Genomic DNA, 27680 nt, shown 5'->3' on the forward strand with positions numbered 1-27680 from the left:
TTTCCTCTTATCGCTGCGAAACAGAGGGACGCGACAGCATTCATTTTATTTATCTTCAAGCGGTGCACGTCTGTTATCGGGGACCTCCTGCTCTTTGTGAAGCCTCAATATGCAGGCAGGTAATTGCTCAGGAAATCTGAATGTCCCTTGATAAACCTGGCCAGCTTTTCTCCTTCCCCTTTCAAAGAGCAGCCACTATTTCATTGTCACTGTGGAGATACATCTATGCACTGGGAATGTTTTGCTATTGATTCCAGTGGCCAGGGAAGCAGAGACTACACCAACTTAATCTTTGGTTTCTTTCTCTCTCTCTCTCTCTCTGTCACACACACACACACACACACACACACACAGACACACACACACACACACACACACACACACACACACACCCCTCTTCTCTTCTGAATAGCTCCTGCTTACTGTTGGGATTCTGTGTTGCCACAGACCACGTATTATTTTCCATTTTACCTGTACCTCCATTATCCACACTCCTCCCTTTATTGCCTTCTCTTTTACATTGCAGGCTTCTTGGGATGGAGGGTTGCATTTGTTCTGTACATCACCATGCACATTGGCAGATGGTGCTGATGATTGATAAAGTTTGTGAAGTTGGGCTGAGATGAAATCCCCATATTCACAAACTGTGAATTGAAGTAGCAACGGGGAGGCATTTCAGTGATTTGTGTGCGTGTGTGGATAGTGAAAGTCAGCAACATTTTCAAGGGATATATGCCGTTTAGTGGTGTTTTTCCCCTACCACCTCTTTTGGTTTGGCCACCACCAGCATTAAGACCTTCCCATTCTGTGATTACATGGCCCTTGGAACATGCTTACATCATGCGGTAGCAACATGCTGAAAAGCACAGGGTGGGCAGGGGCAGGGAGCTGTGACTCCACTGTGCCACTTGTGGAACAGCAAAAACTTTTTGAAAAAGAAGTCAAATGAGGTAATAAAAACAATCATTTTATTATTTATACACCACCTATCTGACTGTGTTCTCCCAGCCACTCAGGGCTGCTTCCAGCAAAATATAAAAACATAATAAACCACCAAACATTAAAAACTTCCCGATACAGGGCTGCCTTCAGATGTCTTCTAAAAGTTGTGTAGTTCTTTATCTTCTTGACATCCGATGGGAGGGTGCCACTGCCGAGAAGGCGCTGTCACTACTTTTGCCTCCAAGTAGTAACTCCCCCCCACAAAAAAACCCATCCCCTTTTCATTCCTCACTGCGAAACGTCAAGCCAGAAGTTCACAAAGCCATAGGATCTGGGAGTGAAGCTAAGCAGGCAGAGCCCCATGATGTGCTGGATTCCTTGTTCACACTCCCTGCCACGCAGAGATGGCAGACTTTGGCACTCAGTGGCATAAGACTTGAAGAACATAAAAAAGCCTGCTGAATCAAGCCAACAGCCCATCTAGGCGTGTTTGCATAGTGGCCAACCGCATGCCTGTGGCCAACCTGACTGCAACAGCAACTCTTCCCACCTGTGATTCCTAGCAACAGGCATTCAGGGGCAAACAGTGGTACCTCGGGTTAAGTACTTAATTCGTTCCGGAGGTCCATTCTTAACCTGAATCACCACTTTAGCTAATGGGGCCTCCCGCTGCCGCTGCACCACCGGAGCACGATTTCTGTTCTCATCCTGAAGCAAAGTTCTTAACCTGAAGCACTATTTCTGGGTTAGCGGAGTCTGTAACCTGAAGCGTATGTAACCCAAGGTACCACTGCACTGCCTCCGATAGGAAAGATAGAACATGACCACCATAGTCTGCATAGTCTGCACCATGTTTTGCAAATCTTGATGATTGGTTGATTCAAGGCTATGCACTTGCAAGCCTCAACAATCAGCTGCTAGTTGCGTGGTGAGTTCCCGCCTCCCCCAGTAGAAATAACGACACGTGACACCATTGATTAAGGTTAATGGGCTAAAATTGGCCACAACTTTATTGGTTACAGGTAAGAGCGGCTTAGGCGTTGGTCCCATCTGACTATCCGGCTTCAGCCTGTTTGCTTGAAGACCGGGAAGGGTTAACACCAGCAGGGGGAGCCCTGCTGATGCACATCAACTAGGCACTCCCCCAGGGTCACCGCTCGGGGGGGCGCTTTAGGCCCTGGCCTCCATAGGCTTCGGACGAGACCACGCCCCCCCCCCCCCGGGAATCCTTTACCGGACTACCCTTCAATATTTGGGGGAGGTGATGGCACTCCTCCCCCCCCAACACATCTACATAACAATACCCCTACCAATGCCTAACCACCAAGACCAAAGGAATTGTGACGATTTGCTACAAGGTAGGCGAAAAACCAAATGGCCAGTGCCAATTTGCCAAGTGGAAAAAATTCCTAACAGTAGTCATTGATAGTCTGCACCATGTTTTGCAAATCCTGATGATTGGTTGATTCAAGGCCATGCACTTGCAAGCCGCAACAATCAGCTGCTAGTCGGCAGTTCCCAAGTGCTGGGACTTTGCCGGCTCCACAGTCCACCTTTCACCCTAGCTGCATCTTTAGCTGCCCCACACCTGATATCATACACCATAAATGGTTTACCCAAAGCAGCCTCAGAGGCTAGACAGGGAGGCCTAATTGTCCATCGGGCTGCTTCCCTCCCCACTCACCTGCTCTGCCTATTGATGGACTGCTCTGTTGCATTCCATTATCAACACCTCCTGGAGCCATTAGTCACCTGTCTCCAGTCAGGCTCGCCTCTGCCTTGAATTTTTATCTCCTTATCCCAGCAGTAGTGGCCTGTTAAAACAACCCATACGTTTCTCGCCGATTGCTTAATGTACCATAGAACGAGGCAGGTGATGCTCCATCAAGGTGCCACACGCAAGTATTCCGCCATCTCCGCAAAGTGTGTTTTGACATTCTCTAATTTATCGAAATGAGTTTGCAGTGAAACACGCCGTCTTTCTGCCCAGCCTCTTGCAAGCTCTCCCTGCTTCAATGGCCTGAGAAAACTCAGTTGTTGTTTTTTTGGTGCATATTAAGTCTTTGTTGACGTCTCGTCGACTCTCTTGACATCCTTTTGACTTCAGTGGTGTGGGTGTGGATTTGTGTCACTTTGATTCTAATCAGAAGTTACTTCTCTCCCCTCCTCCTCCTCTGTAAAGACATCTGGGAAATAAAATCATACCGGTGTTTGAGCAGCAAAAGAGACAGATGGCAGGCCAATTTCCCCCCTCCTCCCGGATTGTCAGATTAGATTAAGGCATTAGGGGAGACAAGATCTGTCAGAATAGATCACACCTATGATCCATCTATTCCCACGCCCTGTCTGTCAAGAGCAAGGTGTGCTGGTTTCTTCACACTCAAGAACTAATAAAGACCAAGTATATTATCCCATTGAGGACATTATCAGACCCTCAAAGTTTCCCTATTTCCCAGGGACAGTCCTGGATTTATAGAAACTGTCTTGGTTTCTGATTTGATCCCAGAATGTCCCACCTTTCCTTAGGGTGTTTCTATTTTCATTGGAGAAATATTGTGGGAAGATGCAAAGTCACCAATAGCACAAGGGCAACTCTAGCTCACCACTTTTGTCTTTGCCACGTTGGACAGCAGCATTCCCACTGCTCCAGAGGATCTCAAGCTGTGCTCACTGAAGAACATCTTAAAGTAATTTACACAGATTGACTGCACAATCTCTCCCCCGCCCCAGTACAACAATATCCATTTGCAGTGTAGCACTTGGAAAGCTCCAGCCCTGCCAAAACCAAAAGCCATTTCATTGTTCCAGCGTTAGAAGTCCCCTTGCTGATACACTTCTTGATAATGCTCTGCACCCATCGGCCAGCCCATCAGATTATCCAAAAGCAGTTTGGCCAGCATTAATCACCTTTCCCCCTCTCTCTTTCATTCTCTCGCTCCCTGTCTCTGTCTTCCTCTCACTACTAGCTGGATGAGAAAGAGTGATTATAAACAAAATAGATTCTGTTTGATTGATTATGGCTGTGCAGGTAGACACTTCTGACTTCCCTCTCACCCTTGACAATGACGACTCAGACATGTTTTCCTAGACCTCTTGGGATGTGGGAGCAATTTGATCCAGACTGAACATGGGGCCATGTGAATGCAAAGCAGATGCTGCACCACTGAGCTGCAGCCCTTCCTTGTATGCCCAGGCACCACGAATCCACCTCCATCAGGACATATTGGTAAATCCAATGTTTTGGGGGGTTAAAAATAGGCCACAACAACAATGCCAAGGTGAGTTTGACTTGGCATTGGGTAGCCAAATTAGGGAGTGCTATAGCCCTCACCACTGGCAGAGGAACGGAGGTGCAGGGGGAGCACACCGCCCCCGGCGGCACAATCTTGGTGGGGTGTTATTGCGGCTGCCCCCCCCCCATGCTGGGCATCATGCCCCCACAGGCGGCGCACCATGCCCCGGGGATGCGTGCCAGCCACGCCCTCCCCTGCTCTCTGCCCCCCCCCCGAAGCTTGAAGCTTCGCCAGTGGCCCTCAGCTCCCATGTGGATCTATGGAGAGAAGCACGTCCCTGTTGATCCCTTTCATGGGATATCCCACCACCAAGGAGGGGAAAGCAGAAGCTCACAATTCCTGCTTGGCCAAAGACTAGGAACAACAACAACTTCTTCTTCTTTATGTCATTATGTCAATAATGGTCAATAGTCAATAATGAGGCAGGGAGACACACCTTGTCAGGAAAGGCATTTTGCAAATGGGGATTATCATCCACAACTGCTGCAGCAGCAGCAGATACCCCAGATTGCAGGGTGACAGTCCTCAGCCCAGTGAATGCTGTGTTTAAGTCCCACTGAAATCAGAAGAACAAGATAACCATGACTCCCAAAATGATTTAGCCAAAATGATTTAGGCTTGGCTTGGAGCAGGGGTAATGATGAGAGGCAAAACCCTTGCCAGCATGCCCAGTTGTCAGGGTTGAAAAGAGGGATACTCTACCACATCTGGAGGGCCACGGGTTTCTATCCTTGTCTTCCAGCCTTGGGCAGCAATTCTGTAAATACTTATCTGTGAGTAAGTCCCATTGAATTATTGAAGTATTGCTGGTTTTCTTTCGTGCTCCATTTTCAAGCAGGAGCAACACCAGGCGTCAGATATAAACACACAAGATGAGCCAGATTGCAGCATCCTTTTGTATCCATTGAAGTTTATTTCAGAACTTTGCTTGATCATTATTATTTTTATTGTCATTACAAGCCACAATAGACTTGGTCTCTGATTCAATTTATCAGTCCTCCGTGCATTTTTTATTATTATTAAACACAAGGCAAATTGATTAGAATGTTTGCTGCATGTTGGTAAAATATTACTTCCCTGGTAAGAAAGCTGCTGTTCTTTTCTTTCTTTCTTTCCTTCTTTTTATTTTTAAAGGCGGTAATAAAGTTCCATTAGGGGAAGTTTTACAACCGACATCTAATAAAGGAATGAATTGAATCATTGCTTGAATAAAGGGGTAATGGGGCTCTAATGCTCTCATTGTTTTTGGACGAAGGCTGGCTGTTTACAAGGGCTGTGTTGGCATTTTCGTAGTTCTCTTTTGGAGCCTCTCTCTTCAGAGTAGGGATAGAGAAGAAATTAAATTCTGTTTGAGTTCAAGGGCTGATGTACCTATGTAACTTGTGCTTTCCAAAACAATACACAAACCAAATCACAGTCAGGGTCTCAGGTAGCTATCCTCTCCTGTCACCTGCTATCTGTCTGTTCTTTTTCAAAAAAGCTAAGGATGCTAAAGATTGCACCCAGGACCTTCTATATGCTAAACATGTCCTCTTAGAGAGCCAGCATGGTGTAGTGGCTAAGAGCGGTGGACTCGTAATCTGGTGAACCGGGTTTGCTTCCCCACTCCTCCACATGCAGCTGCTGGGTGACCTTGGGTTAGTCACACTTCTCTGAAGTCTCTCAGCCTCACTCACCTCACAGAGTGTTTGTTGTGGGGGAGGAAGGGAAAGGAGAATGTTAGCCGCTTTGAGACTCCTTCGGGTAGTGATAAAGCGGGATATCAAATCCAAACTACTCTTCTTCTTCTTCTTCTTCTTCTTCTTCTTCTTCTTCTCTTCTTCTTCTCAGCAATGCTCTCTCCCCAACTGTATCACAGTGGCTTGTATTTGGATAGAGAGGCTGTAGCCTCTGAAGGAGCTGCCAGGACCTTCTAATCTAAACCATGGGTAGGCAAACTAAGGCCCAGGGGCTCGATCTGGCCTAATCGCCTTCTAAATCCAGTCCGTGAATGGTCTGGGAATCAGCATGTTTTTACATGAGTAGAATGTGTCCTTTTATTTAAAATGCATCTCTGGGTTATTTGTGGGGCCTGCCTGGTGTTTTTACCTGAGTAGAATGTGTGTTTTTATTTAAAATGCATCTCTGGGTTATTTGTGGAGCATAGGAATTTGTTCATTTCCCCCCTTCAAAATATAGTCTGCCCCCCCCCCCCCAAAGTCTGAGGGACAGTGGACCATCCCCCTGCTGAAAAAGTTTGCTGACGCCTGTCCTAAACTCACTTACATTGTAGCAAGTCAATTTAACTTCCTTCTGAATAGACATGGGAAGGACTGCACTGTTTTCACATTGCAATGGAATATAGGAAGCTGCCATCTAGCTCAGTGCCATTGTCTAAACTAGTTGGCAGCAGCTCTCTATGCAGGTTGTCTTTCCCAGCCCTGGATTGAACTTGAGACCTCCTGCTTACAAAGCAGATTATCTACTCCTGAGCCATAGCCCTTTCAGATCTAGAGTTAGGTTTTTGCGAACTCACATTGACTGGGGGGGTGGGGGGTGGATGGATGGATGATGCATGGATATGAAGTTCATTTTGACATCACATGGTGTGACGTGGGTTTGTGTGAATATGCCCCTCCTTTCTTAGAACGGGCCTTTTCTGTGGTGGCTCCCCGATTGTGGAATGCTCTCCCCAGAGAGGCTTGTCTGGCGCCTTCATTACATGTCTTTAGAAGCCAGGCAAAAATTTTCCTCTTTACCCAGGCCTATGGCTATTAATCAATAGCCTGTGAAAGTGTCGAGGGGAGGTAAAAACATAGTAAGAAGTATATTGTTTTATCATTGATGTTCTGTAATGTGTTTTCAATGTTGTACATCGCTCTGGGATCTTTTGATAAAGGGCTGTATATAAATTGCATAAATTGTTGTTGTTGCTGTTGCTGCTGCTGCTGCTCTTCCAGAGGTGCATTGTTTGAACCCTTTGTCCTTCGTTTGTCCTTGTTTCCCCTCATCAACAGGACACCAGCCATGATTGGTTGTTCGTTTGTGGTGGACAGAGAGTACTTTGGTGAGATCGGCCTTCTTGACCCTGGAATGGAAGTTTATGGGGGAGAAAACATTGAACTTGGTATGAGGGTGAGTGACACATTATTGGCTTTGTGGACTGTAGATCAAGTAGGGCTTGAAGAGATAAGAGCTCTCGGCTTAATGATTTAGCCTTGCTTGGATGAGGCCTTTCGGTGTTAACTCATTATTTGAGCCCGCTTGACCATTGACTGTTTCAATTGCTTTATGGTGGCAATCGCAAGCACAGCATGAAGCTAGGGAGTAAATGGGACTGGAGTCAGGGGGGATCAGTTCCAAATAAATCTGTCTAGAAACAGACTGTGAGACATCAGAGTGGTCGTGGGTTTCAACTGAGAAAGCCAAGATCCCATTTACTGATCACCTGTAAAACTCACTTGGGCAAGTCACTATCTCTACCTTGCAAGGAATGTTGTGAGGTTAGAGCAGAACAGCTCTGTGTGCTTCCCTGAGCTCCTTGGAATGATAATTAGGGACCAAACATAACAAGGAGGTGCCAGACAGAGGCTCCATGCACCTAAAATGGGAAATATAGATTGGTTCACATGATACTGCCAGAAATGGGTCAGGGGGCAGACACTGAACAAGAGGCAAGAGCCGGAATCATCAGCTGACCTTACAACCCAGAAATCAAAAGTCAGTAAATCCTGTTGCTATCCAGGCAATGTCTCAGCTATTAACAAAGAACTATTATAGTTACTTGGGGTCAAGAGGAGTTCAGTGACTAGTCTGTGTCAGCGGAGTCTTTCAGGATCTCAGGAACTGTTGTCCAGGATATGTTCCCTCCTAGCTTTCCATACGATGGCAGCCGCACAACAGCTGGCTGGAATATCACCAGCCTGGCTGGAATATCATCAACTCTATGAGACATTTAAACAGTATAAGAGGAATGGATTTGCTATCGAACCCTCTAAATTTGAGAAGGAAATAGTGAATAATAATACGAAGATAATATCAAAGATGTACCGACGACTCCTTGACTAGGAAGTCAAGGAGGAGGAGGTTAAGGCAGTTATGATTAGATGTGCTCAAGATATTGGACACCCTATGATGCTGAATGAATGGGAAAACTTCTGGAAAACAACTATGAAGTTTACGGCTTGTTATAACATTAAAGAAAACATGTTAAAGATGCAATATAGGTGGTATCTAACCCCATCAAAGCTCTCAAAGATGTACAAAAACATAGCAAACAACTGTTGGAAGTGTGGGGAAAGTAATGGAGACATGTATCATATGTGGTGGACATGTAGAAAGATTATAGAATTTTGGTGTCTTGTTTTTGATGAGCTGAAAAAAAAATCTTTGGGTTAACCTTTCTAAAAAAAAAAAGCCACTCCAGTTTCTACCCAAGGAACCTCCTGATAGCAGCTGGTGGGGAAATGAAGAGGCTACCGCTGCCATCCCCATTGCTTCTCCTCTGGCCCAACCCAATGAAGAAGCAGGCTGGCTGGAAGTGATGTGATGACAGTGAAGCGAGAGGATTCCCCAGATGCTCCCAGCATCTGCATAAACATCAGGATGCAGCAGCAGCAGTGAGGAAAGGTCCCAAGGCTCTAGGAACAGAGACTGGGAATGGATTGGTAGAGGCTTTGCAGTATGAGGAAAGAATGAGAAGAAAGGAAAGGAAAACAGTGAAGAAAATAGGTCATAAAACAGAAGGATTCCAATGAAGGAGGAAGGTGCAGAGAAGGATATGGAACCATGTCTGGGTTGGTAAGCACAGTGGTGAGCCAGGAAAGGGAAAGACCGAGACAGAGAAAGAAGTGTAAGGTTATAGGGAAGGAACCAATATACTACAGAAAACTGTGTGGTCTTTTGGCAGGCGGTGTTACACTATGAAAAAGAAAGATATCTAAACTCAAGTGGTAAATTTCCCACCAGCGGTCTCTGACAGGAAGAGACAACCTGGGGCTCTAAGAATCCTGAGAACCTCACGTAGCACTTTTCTGACAGCTCCTTTCTTAATGTGGGGGGTGAGGGGGGCCTGCATTCCCTACAGCGGAAATGAACGGGATGCTTTGCGTGCAGATGCGTGTGCAACTCTGCAGTTCTCCCCCCGGTCCTACTTGCACCGAGAGAATTACTTCTAGATGGGCAGCTACCTTGAGGTGTGCATGACTGTAGATGCCTGGCACAGCAGCCAACGGCTGATACATAATTAGTGAGCAAAAGCCAAGCCCTGGAGCCCTGGAAGATGCAACTGTGCTGAAAAGTAGACGTTGAGCAGAGGGCTGTTCCAGAGGGACTGGTTCTGGGCTCTAGCAGCATCATAGAAACAGTTGGGGCAAATGCCTCTGGAGAATGTGGCTGGATGCATCTGACTCTCAAATTGCTGCCAGAGAGTCGGAGCAGCTAAATTTGGCGCCTGTCAGCTTTCATCCAACTCCCTGGCGTAGACCGGGCTTAGCATATTCAAGATTGCTTGCTGTGACTTTTTTTCTCAGAGCTGCTGCTAAATGTCTCCTTGAAGGTAGCAGGATGATGTATCAGTGGTCAGCACTTTTAAAGAAGTAGGCTGTGGCACATTAAACCAGGCATAGGCAAATTCCAGCCCTCCAGATGTTTGGGACTACAATTCCCATCATCCCTAGCTAACAGGACCAGTGGTCAGGGATGATGGGAATTGTAGTCCCAAACATCTGGGGGGGGCGGAGTTTGCCTATGCCTGCATTAAACGATAGGTTATGTTTTGGTACTTAGGGCTGGGCAGCAGGTGGGTATGAACCCCCCAGGTTTTTGGGGGAGGGACATGGGCAGGATGCATGCTATGGTGGGGTTCTACTCCCCTTTGCCACTGTTGGTGCTGCTCATCAGCTTGATAGCCTTTCTCAGCCTAATCAGTTCTACTTCCCAGAGTGCTGGTTCTCCTAGGTCTTCCAATATGAGAGAGAGAGAGGGGGGGGGACTAGAGGGCTTTTGAGATTATCACCAATGTGGTATGGACTTTAGCAGATGCCTGATAGTGATGACCCCTAACAGCAATCTGGAATCAGGAGCCCTAAGTTAGGTCTTGGCTGACTATAGCTAGGGAAGAGGACCTATAGCATTCAGCCTGATTTAAGTTGGCCCACAAAGGTGGATTGGAAGAGGGAGCTTCATAGATGTAGTTTTTGTGGGAATGTTCAGGGATGCAGGAGAAGATATATTGTTTGATTATATCCTTTCCAACTTGTGTTAATAAGTTCCACAATTTAGCAGAGTAACATTCCCCTTTTTAAACTTATACAGCGGATGCATTTGCTCAGACTCGCAAAAGCCTCTATAATAAATTTCCTTTTGGTCATTCCCCATTCAGTCCCTCATAAAAAGATAACACATGACACAGTCTTCTATAAAAGTATAAAAAGAGTTTACTCACACATTCTGTTCACAATTGGATCCCAGAAGGCAGACTTAGCTTAATATACCTGGAAACTGTCCCATAAGGAGACAGCGCCTTTGTCTTCTCTTGACTGGAAGCCAAGAGAGCATCTTAGGCTAAGCAGATGTTGCTTCTTCGATGAATGTAGTCAGAAAGAAAGAGATGGCGGCCAGTCCTATGCTTTTGTTACCTGCACAGGTGAGGCCACGCCCACCTCTAGTCACATGCAGAGGAAGTCTGTTCCAGCTTAGGAGAAACAGGAAGTTCCAACTGGCTGGTCCAGACATCCCCTTTTATGTCCACTCCAGGGATGTTGTACTTGTTTCACATCCCACAGTTTTCATAGAGTTAGAAGGGGCCACAAGGGCCATCTAGTCCAACCCCCTGTAATGCGGGAAACTTTTTGCCCAATGTGGGGCTTGAACCTGTGACCTTGAGATTAAAAGTATTGTGCTGTATACCAATAGTAGGGAACCTCAGGCCCCCGAGGGTCAAATGCAGCCCACCAAACGTCTCCATGTGGCCCTCAGGTCTTCATCCAGGATGCCGCCTGAACCTCAAAGGTTTGCCACTGGGTGAACTGTACACCTACCCAGCAGATCCTGGCACAAGGGCAGACACTCCAAAAATCTGATGCGGAGAATTTCAGAAGCATCCCCAATTTCGTTAGTCCCATTGTGGCTGCAAACTGCAATGCTAGTATTAAAGACTAGGATGGTTTCAGTACTGAACATGGGTGAATCTATTGCCAGTCTTGTGAGGTGAATCTGGTCTGGGATCCATTGGATTCTGAGCCAGACTCACTGGTGTAGCTTGGCAACTTTGGGCATGACCTGTATTCAACTGCTCTGCCACCTGGGTGCTGGTTCAGAGAGAGGACCCAGGTGTCCTGCTTCCCCAGCTTCCAGCTTCTGTTTCAGCCACTGTGAGGATGTGCAGTTGCTCTGCCACCCTGAAGAGCCCTACAGGCGTGTGTGGGTTGGGATTGCAATTTATTCCTCCCTTTAATCTGAAGGCTGCATTTCTCAGGTTCTCATGCAAGAATAGTTCAGAGCTAAAATATCACGGGGAGTGGAGAAGAGAAAGCAAAGGCTGATAGGAGCTAAAAATTATTAGCAAATGCTTAATAATGCTTGAAAATGCCTTTCCTAATTAACATTATTTTCCTGCTGAAGAGAAAACAGAAGGCTTCTGCTTGGTTTTGTTATGTCTGACAAACCTTTGTTGAAATAATTTTAATCAACTGGAATCAGAGAATCCTGTCTAATTAATGAGACTGATCTGATTAGAATATTGCCTGGTGACCCTCCAAAATCCTTTTTAAACATTAACATTTATTTCAGATAAGCTTTTTTTGTTGTTTTCCAGCTGTCAGGACAGTATGTGTCTGCAGGTGCATAGGGAAGCATGCTCAGTTGCAGAGCACATGGCGAAGATCCCAAATGCATTCCCTGATAAGGATCCAGTTTTAAGTTGCTAGCCCTTTGTAAATTTAGTCTCATGAATTAGAAGAACATTTCTAACTTTCTGAATACAAAGCTCTACCACCTACACCCCAAAACCTAGATTTCCAGTTGAAATTAAACTGAGGAAGAAGAACCAACCAATTTGACCAATGCATGGAGGCTGAGGCTATCAGTGACTACTAGCCATGAAGGCTATCTTGTGTCATGTATTCTACTTAATATTGACCCAGAGCTGAACTCCAACGTTATAAATATCAGAGTAAAAATGTAAACATGTTGCAGGATTCCCCCCCAAAATACACCAGAGGCAATTGTATTTCACCCAGCAGAGCTTTACTGCTTGTTGTTGTTTAGTCGTTTAGTCATGTCCAACTCTTCGTGATCCCATGGACCAGAGCACACCAGGCACTCCTGTCTTCCACTGCCTCCCGCAGTTTGGTCAAACTCATGCTGGTAGCTTCAAGAACACTGTCCAACTATCTCGTCCTCTGTCATCCCCTTCTCCTTGTGCCCTCCATCTTTCTCAACATCAGGGTCTTTTCTAGTGAGTCTTCTCTTCTCATGAGGTGGCCAAAGTATTGGAGCATCAGCTTCAGGATCTGTCCTTCCGGTGAACACTCAGGGCTGATTTCCTTAAGAATGGATAGGTTTGATCTTCTTGCAATCCATGGGCCTCTCAAGAGTCTCCTCCAGCACCATAATTCAAAAGCATCAATTCTTCGGCGATCAGCCTTCTTTATGGTCCATCTCTCACTTCCATACATCACTAAACAGTTCTCACTTCCATACAGCACAGTAGCTTTACTGCTGCTGAAGGCAAATGAGCATAATGGTCACAAATCCGCTGCATTCAGGATTGGCACTGTCCATAAGAAATCCAGCTGCACAGAGAAATGCAAACTGATGTGTTGTTCCTCCACAGCTGAAGACAGTATGCCTCTGAATGCCAGTTACTAGCTATTCATCATGGGGAGAATGTTGTTGTCCTCACGTCCAGCTTGCAGGCTTCCCACAGGCATCTGGTTGGCTACCATGAGAACCGCAAGCTAGACTAGATGGGCCACTGGTCTGATCCAGCAGGATTCTTCTTATGTTCTTGTGCCACTCAGTGCCAAAAGCTGCCGTCTCTGATTGCTGAGTGAGAGCCAGGAGTGGGACACTCTACATGCGAAACATGTGCTCTGCGACTGCACCATGGCCCTTCAGTCTTTCGTGCCTGAGCTTGTCCAAAGGCAAGCAGAACTGGAGAGGGTTAAAGAGACAGAAATCAATAGCTCTAACAAACTGTGGATTATTTACTCCCCTGACTCATTAAAAATAACCAGAGTGCCTGACAAGCCTTATATAAGTCCCCTTATTAGCGGAAGCTACAGATGCCCTTGATTGTTTAGAAAAGGGAGCGTACAAACATTAAAAGCATACTTTATGATTTGACCTAATAGAAAGAGTTTATGAGCCATCTTTTTATGGTGCGGCTGTTAATCATCCTAGTAAAGTGCTCTTTCCATCAGCTGGAGTGTGCCAGCCATCAGGAGCAATGAGCTGCATTCCCCCCCCCCTTTACTCCTCCTGATCTTTGGCTCCTCTCCAAGGAGGAAGGAGAAGACCAGCCCATGAGGGTCAATAAACAGTGGAACTGGCTGCACACCTGGAAGACCAGGGATCAAGGGCCCAGAGACAAAAGTAGAGTTCCAGCGAAATGATGGGGGTGCTTGAGGTCATGGTGGGGAAACTGTGACCCTCAAAAGAAAGACACTGTCTCTTTTCTGCACCAGCCATGTGTCTAATGAAAGGTGGGGGACCTGTGGCCCTCCGGATCTCATAGAATCATAGAGTTGGAAGAGACCACAAGGGCCATCGAGTCCAACCCCCTGCAGAGCAGGAAACACCATCAGAGCACTCCTGACATATGGTTGTCAAGCCTCTGCTTAAAGACCTCCAAAGAAGGAGACTCCACCACACTCCTTGGCAGCAAATTCCACTGTCGAACAGCTCTTACTGTCAGGAAGTTCTTCCTAATGTTTAGGTGGAATCTTCTTTCTTGCAGTTTGGATCCATTGCTCCGTGTCCGCTTCTCTGGAGCAGCAGAAAACAACCTTTCTCCCTCCTCTATATGACATCCTTTTATATATTTGATATCTCATTGAATGCCAACTCCCCAGGGATGCCACAATATCTGGAGAGACGCAGGTTCCCCTATCCTGTAGTAAAGCAAGAACAAGGAACCAGGCTTGATTCTATTCATCTGAAATATACATATACGTATGTCTGCATGAAGTCTATGTGCAAAGGGGGCTGCAGAATAGGATGAAGGTGAAAATGTGGGTGCAATTCAGGGCTGATGAAGAGAAGAGAGAAGTGGCTTCAGAAATGGGGTTAGGAAGGTGGAAAGTGAGTGTAGTTGTTGCAACAGGGAACCTCTGTGGGGTGAATGTGAGGGGAGTGGCAAGCAGAGTGAGCAGGGGCACAGCCCCTTGTGTGTGTGTTTGTGTGTTTGTGTAGACTGGCTTGGCTTTGTTCTTGGTTTGGTTTTCCTGCTTTAGAATAAAGAGATTTCATGCTCCTTTGAACAGTCGTTGCTTTATTATTATTATCATTAGTCCCCCTTTCTGCCACGATCTTTTATAAGAGTCTCACTGTTTACCTATGCTGAATTTAAACTCTGAACTCTCCCTTTTGTTGCATTAGCTGATAACGTAGTAGTTTCTGAAAGCCTCAGCGTGAACTCAGATCAATCCCATCTATTTAAAAGAAAGGTCACTGTCTCCTATTATGTTTTAAAGGCATACAAGTCACTTCTGTGTTTGTAAAAATGTGCAGACACTTGGCCCGCATGACTAATGCACCCATCTGGCTCTTCCACAGGCTGGTGAACTGCAATGCTGGACGGCAAGCATCTCTGAATGTCACAAATCTGTATCCAAGCCCAATATAGTCTTCCCAACCGTGGGACCCAGATTAGGAAGGGCTGTAGCTCAGTGCTGGAGCTTCTGCTCTGCACACCAAAGGTCCCAGAATCAACTCCAGGTATCCACTGGTAGGGCTGTCTCAAGATCCTGGACAGCTCCTGTCTGTCAGTGCAGACAATACTGAGTTCCATGGAACAATGACCTGACTCAGTATAAGTCAGCTTCCTATTTTCCTACATCATCCCTGACCATTGCTCATACTGGATAGTGCTCATGGGGGTTGTAGTTCAACAACATCTGATGACCCATGCCTGGCAAAGACTGGTCTAAACCACTAGGAACCTCTTGCAGCCTCACGCTGTACCTTCTTGGCTCCATCCAACAATGTCCTTTGTTCTCCTTTAAAGTTGTTGTCAAAGATGGGGAAGCTGTGGCCCTCTAGACATTGTTGAATTCTACCTCCCATCAGTCCCAGCCAACATGACTAGTGGGGGGGGGTGATGGGTGCCCTGAAATTTCTGGAGAGCCATGCACAACATTTCAAAATACAATTTCATAAGGTAGTACAGCTTGTGGGGTAAATTGTAAGCCTTGTGTGACCAGACGTTGTTGGAATCCAGTTTCCATCAGTCCCAGGCAGCATGACCAATGGTGAGGGATGATGGGAGCTGAGGTTCAGAAACATCTGGAGAGCACCACTTTGGCTAATCCTATTTTAGGGACGGACAGGCCACCACAAACCCATTTCTCCAAACTTTCTTGTCTCCCCCTGACAGTTGCCTAATAAGGACCAGACATTCTCTGGCAGCGAATTACACTTGTGAGCCTAAAGATGGGGGAGAAATTTGTCTTTAATGTGACCCTGCCTAATTTGCAGCTTCTTATAATTTTTTTCAAAGGATGGTGTAGCTCCAAAGTATGGAGTTTTTGTTGTTTAAGCACAAATGCTAGCCCCACAGAACTTTCTGGGTTGTCTATAGGAACAGGTGAGGTCACATAGTTATCTGACCTCCCAGGAAGTGTGGCTGGGAGAGAAGCTGGCATGTAGAGACCTTTGCCCTGTTGGAAGCAGATACTGTGTTTGTACTTAAAGGCAGAAGAGGCTAGTTGTGCTGGTCCCGGAGGGGGGGTACCGTGCGGCGTGGTCTGAGTCCAGTCCTAGGTCGAGGGTATGGAGGCTGTCCGTCAGGGGCGAAGTGAGGTCCAAAGCGAGGAGTCGGGCGTAGTCAGGAACTCTGGCAGGGGAGCAGATCAGGGTGCCGGCAGGAACAGGTTACCAATGATGTTGCTCCCGCAACCTGGGACTGGGCGGGCTGGCCTTTATCTCCTCTGAGGCATAGGGCGGCCCCAGTCCACAGGTGACTCGCCTCTCCTGCCCTGAAGGCGAGCACTCCTCCCGCGAGAACTTAGTTCCCTCTGTCTCTCTGCCCTGAGCCCCTGCAGCTCCGGAGAGGCTGGAGGGTTAATGGACCCAGGGGCAACCTCACCTTCCCCTGATAGGGCTGAGAGAGGTGCACCTGCAGGCAATGGGTCCTCAATCACCTCCGGAGCCAGAGCGGATTCAGCTGGTGTCTGCTCCTGAGGATCCGGCACAGGAGCCCTTCAGGCTCAGGCCCCAGCCCCTGCTCAGCCGGCCCTGGAGGCGGGGACTCCTGTTCAGGCTGGGATTCCTCAGGTTCAGCCTCTGAATCCGATTCCCAGGCCATCACACTAGTCCATTAGTGCAAAGAGGGCACTGCCCTAGCAACCTCCGCCTGCCTCCGCCTGGCTGCCTTCTTGCTTACAACTAGGTCAGGGACGGCACTGACTGTCAATCTCCCATCTCCTCTCCTCTTTTCTCGGTTCAATCCTGTCCCCATTTCACAGAATCGCATTCGCACTTCCTCACCATCAAAAGCAGTTTTGTGTATTTGCCAACACGTCTGGGAAAGTGTTAAAAGCAGGGGGAGAAAATATCTGAGGGGGTCCCATTTGCCTGGCCTCAGCTTCATTTAGAGGGACAGGTCTATTTAAAGTTTCCCTAGAGTGTCATGTTTTGATATGTGAAAGAGATTAATGAAAGGAGGATGAATGGAGAAGCCACGGAGGCGGATGATGTGTGCCGAGTTCTAAGCAGAGTGAACATCGCAGGCAAAGGCAGCTTAAGGTGGATTTCCCTTAAAATTTAATATAATGCAAATTTTATTATATGGTCACAAACCCCGGTGAAAGCAGAACAATTTCTGACATACACAGAGTTGAAGTATAATGGGCTATATCTAATGTTTGCTGTTTCATAGTACAAGAGCCCTTGCACTAGTAGATGGCAGAGATTACGTGTATCTGAAGAAGTGTGCATGCACACAAAAGCTCATACCAATAACAATCTTAGTTGGTCTCTAAGGTGCTACTGGAAGGATTCTTTTATTATTATTATTTTATTTTGCACCAGCCATTCCTTGTTCATACAAGCAAGAGGTAATGTCAGAGTTCAAGGACACATTCCAGCCAAGCAAAAGCACTCAACTGGTGAGGAATGTACTCTGGTGAGGGATATGGTCTATGGAGGGTCCTGAGGGCCAGAGGGAAAGCCCTGGGGGGATGCAATTGGCCTTGGGCATGTGGTTCCCAAACCCTGATTGCAAAGGTTCAGTCTCCAGATCTTTACCCACAAATGATATTGGGTAGCACAGCCTTCGCTCCGTAGACTTGGTGAGCCACTTTGTCCCAGAGTAAGTCTAAGCTAGAATGACCCATGATAGATAAAACAGGGATCATGTATCATGCACAGATGACTGATCAGTATGGTCCTCCTTGCCCAAGACTTCCTCCCACCTCCCCCAATGGACTTGCCTGCTTTTTTAAATGTGACTTCCAAATCCAGCGCCCTCTTAACAATTTACTGCACCTGTCAGGGCTAATTTATTAATGGGACCCGTCAGTAATCAGAAAGCTTGTGGTGTGGCAAAGGCTGATATTTGTTCATATTTTTAAAGTCCCGTTTGACCTTGAACAGCTGCTAACTGGAGTAAACACGCTCTGAGAGGGCTCAGGGAGCGTGGCTAATAAGAGGGACTCAACAACATACTGACCCTCCAAGTGCCCCTGTTTTCCAAGGACAGTCTCAGATTTACAGAAGCCATCCCAGTTTCTGATTTGATCCCGGAATGTCCCACTTTCCCTTAGGATGTCCCTATTTTCATAGGAGAAATGTTGGAGGGTATGGAGTTATGTGACCCCTGAGGCAAGGAGATAAGTGACTATACAACCTTTAGAAGACATCTGAAGGCAGCTTTGTATGGGGAATTATTATTTTTACATATTTAATGTTTTATTTTATATATATATATGTTGGAAGATGCCCAGGGTGGCTGGATCCACTCAGTTAGATGGGTGGGGTAATAATAATAATGATAATATTAATAATAATATTAATAATAATAATACTAATAATAGGACATCCCTGTTTTCATTGGAGAAATGTTGAAGGGTATGCGTGGCACATTGCCAGCAGCCACGAAATTAAAAGATGCCTGCTTCTTGGGAGAAAAGCAATGACAAACCTAGACAGCATCTTAAAAAGCAGAGACATCACCTTGCCAACAAAGGTCCTATAGTAAAAGCTATGGTTTTCCCAGTAGTGATGTATGGAAGTGAAAGCTGGACCATAAAGAAGGCTGATCGCCGAAGAATTGATGCTTTTGAATTATGGTGCTGGAGGAAACTCTTGAGAGTCCCATGGACTGCAAGAAGATCAAATGCATCCATTCTTAAGGAAATCAGCCCTGAGTGCTCACTGGAAGGACAGATCCTGAAGCTGAGGCTCCAATACTTTGACCACCTCATGAGAAGAGAAGACTCCCTGGAAAAGACCCTGATGTTGGGAAAGATGGAGGGCAGAAGGAGAAGGGGATGACAGAGGACGAGATGGTTGGACAGTGTTCTTGAAGCTACCAGCATGAGTTTGACCAAACTGCAGGAGGCAGTGGAAGATAGAAGTGCCTGGTGTGCTCTGGTCCATGGGGTCACGAAGAGTCGGACACGACCAAACGACTAAACAACAACAACAACATGCATGGCACAGTGTCGGTCACACAAGCAGGGCAGAGAAAAGGAGGTATTTTTTCACCCAGCACATAGTTATATTCACTCCCACAAGGGGTAGTGGTGGCCACCAACTTGGTTGGGGTTAAAAACAGGATTCATGAAGGATTGGGCTATCCAGGGATGACAGGAAACAGGGAATTATGCTCACATGTGTTGGGGGTGTAAATATGTACATTTATTATTATTATTATTATTATTATTTTGAGAAGAGTGTTTAAGGAGGTAACAGAAACCCCTGGGTTAAAGCTGACCAAAAGTCCAGAGGTAGCATTATTGTCAATTTACAATGGGGTGGAAGGTTCACAGGCTATGAAGGACTTGCACCCAAATTTATTGACAGCTGCACAAATTATTACAGCTAGGAAGTGGAAGGGGCAAACAGAATATAAAATGGAAGAATGGTATAAAGAGGTGTGGGATAAAGCTATTAATGATAAATTTACATGTGCCATTGAGGAAAGACAGTGAATATGCAGGAGAAATGATTTTGCGGAGATATGAAGGGTGTTTGTAGAATTTGTACTGTTAAAATGGGAAGGGGGTCAAACCATTGCAAGAGGTGTTGAAATTTTGGGAGGTTGGATAGTTATAATGGAATGTTCTAGGAGGGATGGGGTGCACATTTTTATTCTTCTGTATTTATTTATTTATTTATTTATTTATTTATTTATTTATGATTATTACTTTGTAAAAAATAAATAAAAAAGAATGTATAAAATATAAATAAATGTATAATTTATGTATAAATGTATAAAATGTAAATAAAAGAATGAATAATAATAATAATAATAATAATAATAATAATAATGGATATCCACAGTGGTTATGTTCTGCCTCCACTGTCAGAGGCAGTAAGCTTCCAGGAATACCAAGGTAGGTGAATGCTATTGTTCCCTCCCTGTGAGAAGTGAGGTTACAGGGATCCAGGCAGAGGGCCTTCTCAGCAGTAGCACCCACCCTGTGGAACTAAGATGTCAAGGAAATAAGCAATTATCTGACTTTTGGAAGACATCTGAAGGCAACCCTGTTTAGGGATTTTTTTATGTTTGATGTTTTATTGTTTTTTTTATATATTCTGTTGGGAACCACCCAGAGTGGCTGGGGAAACCCAGCCAGATGGGCAGGGTATAAATAATAAATTGTTGTTGTTGTTGTTGTTGTTGTTGTTGTTGTTGTTACCCCTTAGCGGCTCATCCAGACTGATTCCTGGCTAGGCTACATGTGAGTAAGATGGGACTTTGACCTGATCTAGCAGGGCTCGTTTAGGTCCTAACATTCAGTAATTAATTGATACAGGACTCTGTATCAGGGCAAACACAGACGTATTTTCTATGCCAAACCTGCAAAGGAGTTGGTTCCCCAGGCGCAGACACATTGCGACAAGATGTTTACAGGGCAATTGGAGACTATTTCAGAGCTGATGTTTGTGAGAGCCTCGAGAAACCGTGCTGCTAAGCTTGCTAAAGTTGTTAAAGTAACCAGATAAGAGCAAGGAATTAGGCTTCTCGAGAACAGCAAGCTTTTTGCCTGCTAGCCAAATGGGATCTTGGGGGATTTACGCCTACGGGTCAGAGAGCCTACACAGACTTCAGCCAAAGTGGCAGCAAAGATTACTGAGGGATTTTTCTGCGCACAGCATACTTGGGGAAAGTGTTCCTCATTTCTTTTATGCACAGCTCCACTCTTGGTCTCAGAGACTGAAAAGCAATACATTCCAGAACATGTTCCTAAAGGCTGGTGTGGTGCAGTGCAGTGGTTAAAGGAAGGAGCTATGAGTCTGACTCAAATAGGTAAATGGTAAAGGTACCCCTGCCCATACGGGCCAGTCTTGCCAGACTCTAGGGTTGTGCGCTCATCTCACTCTAAAGGCCGGGAGCCAGCGCTGTCTGAAGGCACTTCCAGGTCATGTGGCCAGCGTGACAAGCTGCATCTGGCGAGCCAGCGCAGCACACGGAACGCCGTTTACCTTCCCACTGGTAAGCGGTCCCTATTTATCTACTTGCACCCGAGGGTGCTTTCGAACTGCTAGGTTGGCAGGCGCTGGGACCGAACGACGGGAGCGCACCCTGCCGCGGGGATTCGAACCACCGACCTTTCGATTGGCAAGTCCTAGGTGCTGAGGCTTTAACCCACAGCGCCCCCCGTGTCCCTCCCTGACTCAAATATACAGCTGCAAATAAAACATTTAAATGTGTTGTAAAGTGCAATATACAAATGTGACACTAGATGGCTACGCCAAATTCAATGTATTTTTCAAAACATTTTTTTAAAAAGCTTTTTCACAGCATTTCTTTATATGTGTGTAGATTCCACCTTGATATCCCCTGTTCAAATTGTAGCTCACCTATGAGCTTCCTGGGTGGCCTCTGACAAGGAACTTAGGCTGTGTTCATACAATGCATTTAAAGCACATAAGTTTTCCCAAAGAATCCTGGGAACTGTAGTTTAAGGATGCTGGGGATTTCAGCTCTGTGAAGGATATACAGTGGTACCCCGCAAGACGAATGCCTCGCAAGACGGAAAACCCGCTAGACGAAAGGGTTTTCCGTTTTTCGATGCGCTTCGCAGGACGAATTTCCCTATGGGCTTGCTTCGCAAGACGAAAATGTCTTGCGAGTCTTGAGATTTTTTTTCGCTCCCCACCCCCTTTTTCTAAGCTGCTAAACCGCTAATAGCCTTTTAGCAGCTAATCCGCTAATCCACTAAGCCTTTAATAGCTGCTAATAGCCGCTAAAACGCTAATAGCGCTAATCCGCTAAGCCGCTAATAGGGTTGCTTCGCAAGACGAAAAAACCGCTAGACGAAGAGACTCGCAGAACAAATTAATTTCGTCTTGCGAGGCACCACTGTACTACTGTGAAAGATGCTATAAATGTGCTTTAAATGTGTGGCACCCATGCAGCCTTAAATTGTTATCCAGGCTTGCTTGGCACCCGTGTGTAGCATCTTCAGGCCCCTACTGGGGCCCCAAAGTGTGGCAGCGCCTACCCCAATGCAATTCAGCCAACAGCCCCATTACCCCACACACAGTGCGTCAGATGTGCATTTCTGGAAAGCAAAATGGAGGCTGCACTCTAAGGAGCTTTGCTGATGCTTAGCAAAAAGAAGAAGAAGATTGTGCAATGTTGCAAGGTCAGCCCATCTTAAGAGGGGTCATCCACATGGAAGCAGGCAACCTCTTTAGCAAATATTCAAGTTCTAAAGTGGGGGGGGGCAGCTTCTAAATGTTGTCTGACTACAATTCCCAACACCCTCAAACAGGGAGGGAGGGACAGATTTGCTTCAGTTCAAATTTAAAGGTAGACTTATTCAGTCTGCACTTCCCAAAATGCAATGTGATCTGAAATGCAGCCTTCCCTGAAATTCATACTTCTCTGAATTTTGCAGTGCAGTTTTCCAGCCAAATAACATGCCCATAAAAAGATAGAGTAGGACCATGTGTATATAAATTTGTATCTTGGAAAAAATATCAAAAATGCATTATATTAAAGGTAATTGAAAAAACGAGAAGAAAAAGTGCACATTTCTATACAGTGGACATTTCTATATAGTGGTATCTTAATGTTCAGCAGAAACAACAACAACAACAACAATAATAACAATTCCTATACTGCCCTTTATCCAAATATCATAGGACAGGGGTACCTCTGGTTAAGTACTTAATTCGTTCCGGAGGTCCGTACTTAACCTGAAACTGTTCTTAACCTGAAGCAACACTTTAGCTAATGGGGCCTGCTGCTGCTGCCGCACCGCCAGAGCACAGAGCAGAGAACTTCTGTTCTCATCCTGAAGCAAAGTTCTTAACCTGAAGCACTATTTCTGGGTTAGCAAAGTCTGCAACCTGAAGCGTATGTAACCTGAAGCGTATGTAACCCGAGGTACCACTGTGTTTTAGTCAAAATTCACACTGAAATGCTGAGGAATTTTCATGAGAAGTTTTTTTAAAAAACAAAACAAAACAATAACCACAAAGTGATCTGGAAATTCAAAGAAGTGAAAAATGAAAAACTGAGATTGATCGACAGAGTTGTACATCCCTACGCTTAACCATCAGCTGGCTGGGGCTGAAGATAGTTTGAGTCCAACAACATGCTGAGGGCCACAGGTTCTCTATCCTTGAATTCAAAATTAATATCCCACAAATTAATCTTTCTTCTGAAAGCTGTGCTGTGCAAGGCCTTAACAAGCTCCTTGCAAGAGTCCCTGCTTCTTTAGGCCATGGCAATAAGGCTACGTGCCAGTTCTGCAAAAGTGACTCCAGGGAGCAACATAAATGAAAGCCAGACTTTTAAGAGGAAATGTAGGCAGCCTGCTACATATAATTAAAATGCCCCAAGAGGATTGCTCTAAGCCTTATTCGGCACTTGTGTATCACCAAGGCTGTCACGTCCACCCAAAAGAAATATTAATCCAGGTGTGATCAACAAGATCAAATGAATACAACTGCCCTCAGCAACCACCTCTAAACAACTCTTACCAAGAAATATTGTATTTTTATTTGGGGGGGGGGGGAATTATTGTTTTTTTCACAAAAATTTAAACACACAAACAGATAAACAAACACATAAACAACTAAACAAACATAAATCATAGCCTTTTTAAGCCTTAATCTAATTAACATTGTTAAGTGACTTCCTCGTATCCCCCTGGTTGGATTTCAATGGATATCATTATAACGGTTTTCCAATTCAGTATTCTTATAAAATTTACTTAATCACTTAACATCTTCCTTTCTAACCAATTCAGTATTAAACATATTGATTCATCACTTATATACATATATAAATCCTAAGCCTATTCATAGAATCATAGAATCATAGAATCATAGAGTTGGAGGAGACCACAAGGGCCATCGAGTCCAACCCCCTGCCAAGCAGGAAATACCATCAGAGCACTCCTGACATATGGTTGTCAAGCCTCTGCTTAAAGACCTCCAAAGAAGGAGACTCCACCACACTCCTTGGCAGCAAATTCCACTGTCGAACAGCTCTTACTGTCAGGAAGTTCTTCCTAATGTTTAGGTGGAATCTTCTTTCTTGTAGTTTGGATCCATTGCTCCGTGTCCGCTTCTCTGGAACAGCAGAAAACAACCTTTCTCCCTCCTCTATGTGACATCCTTATTTCAGTATTTGCAAGTTTTTTACAATTAATTTATCTTAACATATTTAACTAAATAATCGTTGAATTTCATCCATTCTTCCTGATACTCCTCCTCCTTCTGGTCACAGACACTTCCAGTCAGGTCGGCTAGCTCCGAAAAATCCATCATCTTCATCTGCCATTCTTCCATTGTTGGTACTTCCTGTGTTTTCCAATTCTTAGCTAGTAAAATTCGAGCAGCAGTTGTGGCATACAAAAATAATTTAACATCTTTTGGGGGCAATTCCATACCTGTTACTTACCAAGAAATATTGTAAGTCAGATAACTTTATTTTAAAGTGCCTCTTGGTGCTAGGGATGTCAGAGAAGTCCAATGGAAACAGAGAGAGGGAAGGTGGAAATTGCTGGCGTTCTTATTTGTCCCATACCTCAAGCAGACAGGAATCCCGCTCATATGGACTGTATTCATTATTGCTGTTGCCTTCAGTCTGCAGCTGATAAGTAATTGATTAAGTTTCTTCCACTCATTTGCACTGTGTTTCCTTTGCATTGAAATGATTGGTGTGGAATAACTTAATAATGGCAGAATAACTTTTGAATTATGGTGCTGGAGGAGACTCTTGAGAGTCCCATGGACTGCAAGAAGATCAAACCTATCCATTCTGAAGGAAATCAGCTCTGAGTGCTCACCGGAAGGATAGATCGTGAAGCTGAGGCTCCAATACTTTGGCCACCTCATGAGAAGAGAAGACTCCCTGGGAAAGACCCTAATGTTGGGAAAGATGGAGGGCACAAGGAGAAGGGGACGACAGAGGACGAGATGGTTGGACAGTGTTCTCGAAGCTACCAGCATGAATTTGACCAAACTGCGGGAGACAGTGGAAGACAGAAGTGCCTGGCGTGCTCTGGTCCATGGGGTCATGAAGAGTCGGACACGACTGAACGACTAAACAACAACAACAACAACTTAATATCAATGCAGCTTAGGCAATTTCGCCGTGAGAGACAGTGAGACAAATAACATCTTTTTTTGTCAGAAGACAAACAGCAGAAGAACGGAAACAGTGGTGCGTGTGATGAGAACAGGGTGGAATAGAAAACAATCCCTTCTTACATCTCTACTTGACACCAAGGAAGCAAGAAGCCCAGTTTAGCTGCTTGGTCCCTAGAATCTGCTTTTTGCTAACTCTTGAAATTGGTCCAAATGCTTTTTCAGATTACTATAATCACAATGCATACATTTAAATAGCATACATTTATGTATGAAAATGTGTTTAATATGTGCATTTAAATAGTTTATAAATGTGAATTTTCATACAGTTAAAATGAAAAGCCTGCACATCAATGTAGGATCAGGAGAGAAGAGGCATGAGTGAATTGTATGCAAAACTGATGCAAATCAGAAAGATTCTGACTGAATCCCACTGGGCCATATCCAATATACGCTGTCCACTAGAGTCTTGGCTCCGGTGCTTGGCAGGTTGCAGATCAAAGGAGTTAGGTGAAACTGTTGCAGTGGTGGAAGCTTATTGCACAACAGCTAGTTCTTGTGCAATCCGTAGCACAACACTATTCAGTAATGTACTTGTGTTTTCATGTGCACAATATTTCACCAGTGCAACAAGTATACTGCTGTGACCTAACTTTAAGGCCAAACCATAGCTGTCAACCATCCCTTATTTGGCGGGAAAGTCCCTTATCCCAGTGCCGTGTCCCGCTGTTGTCCCTTATTGATGATGTCCCTTAAATTTCCCGGGTTTCAAAGGAAGCAGCTCCTCTCCCTCCCTCCCTGCCGGCCAGGGAGGAGGGAGGCTCCAACTGTGTTGCTTGGCTGCGTTGCTCACCCAATAAGGAGTCTAAGAACGGCTGGGGGGGTGGAGCTTGCATGCCTTGTGCCAATCAAATCGGCTGCGTTGCCTGGGGACTCACCTTTGCTCAGCGCTTCCCAGCGGAGAGGGGATGGTGGTTTCCCTTGCTGCATCCCCTTTGCCAGGTTGCTGTGCTGTGGGAACCACCGCTTGAGGCTTCGTTTGATTGCTGGCTGGGCTTTCTGCCTTTGGCTCGGAGGGGCTCAGAAGCTGAACATACCTGTGCTCTGAAAATCCCTTATTTTGGCTGCTGATCCCTTATTTTCGAGGCTACTAGTCCTTTATTTTCAAATCTGTAAGTTGACAGCTATGGGCCAAACTGGGCGCAAGGGCTGTGTTACGCGCTGTGATTTTGCCCTTGTAACATTGCTTTTCTAAAATGCTATTGCTAATAATATTAATAGTGGTAGTAGTAGTAATAGCAACATTTTCTTAACTCAGTTTAAGTTCAGTGGTGTGTGGAGCTATATCTTCAAGGGGCTGAAGCAAGAGTTGGCCAACTTTGACACATTTACCAAAGCCTCAATCCACTATAAAACAGAGAGAGAAAACATGGAAGAAGGTTCATTCAGAATATAGGATTGTATTAAATCTTAGTCATACTCAGATTAGACCTGTTGAAATAATTTAACTTAGGCTCATTCATTTCAGCAGGTCTACTCTGAGTAGAACTTATTTGACTACAACTCATAACAACAACAACAACAACAACAACAACAACAACAACAACAATAATTCCTATACTGCCCTTTATCCAAATATCACAGGACAGGGGTACCTCTGGTTAAGAACTTAATTCGTTCTGGAGGTCTGTTCTTAACCTGAAACTGTTCTTAACCTGAAGCACCACTTTAGCTAATGGGGCCTCCTGCTGCCGCCCCACCGCCGGAGCACAATTTCTGTTCTCATCCTGAAGCAAAGTTCTTAACCTGAAGCACTATTTCTGGGTTAGTGGAGTCTGTAACCTGAAGCATCTGTAACCTGAAGCGTCTGTAACCCGAGGTACCACTGTATGTTTACAATATAAAAACACAAAAATACATACCATGATAAAAAGCAAAAACAATAACCCCCACCACACACACATTTATTAAAAACAAACAAATAAACCTGCTGATTGAGAATTTGTTGGTGTTAATTTGAAAACTGGGAAGAAGATGAGCCCCTCAACCTGGACCAGGATCAGGAGCGGCAGCGAGTGCTCATCTGTATTTTGCTGCTTCTGCCCTTTTCTTGCCTCCAACCTTGGAGTGCTGAGCCAACTCTCCAAAGGGAATCAAGATAAGCAAGTGCAGCAGAAAATGATTTCTGTCTGTGCTAACTCACAGGACCCAGCTGGTAAACAAATTATTTGGTTGTGGCTTCCGCCGGTCTCATCTCTCTTCTTCACCTTCTGCCTTGTACCTGCAGATTGTGATGGTAATTGATGGCTTGGGGCAAAGAAGGGTAATTGGGCAGAAGCATATAAGGTCAAAAAGGTGGTGTGTTGTGTTCTTTCCCAATAAGGATTTACGCGGTGTCCTTCATGCTGCAGGTTTAGAATCTGCCAACTAGGTGTTTTTAAAAAGTTTTTAGAGCTACGTTGTGGA

The 27680-nt window shown here is 45.3% G+C and overlaps 1 protein-coding gene across 2 annotated transcripts in view; it reads left to right on the plus strand.

Annotated features, from left to right (window-relative positions):
- The window catches only part of GALNT9 (polypeptide N-acetylgalactosaminyltransferase 9), a 197367-nt gene that overhangs the window by 87931 nt on the left and 81756 nt on the right, over positions 1-27680 (plus strand). For both annotated transcript variants that reach the window (XM_083418303.1, XM_083418304.1), the window contains one exon: positions 7232-7349. In XM_083418303.1, the coding sequence (XP_083274429.1) occupies positions 7232-7349 (118 nt within the window). The remainder of the gene's footprint in view (positions 1-7231; positions 7350-27680) is intronic.

Source organism: Podarcis tiliguerta (assembly GCF_965153285.1).
Source record: "Podarcis tiliguerta genome assembly, chromosome: 16".
Classification (NCBI taxonomy): domain Eukaryota; kingdom Metazoa; phylum Chordata; class Lepidosauria; order Squamata; family Lacertidae; genus Podarcis; species Podarcis tiliguerta.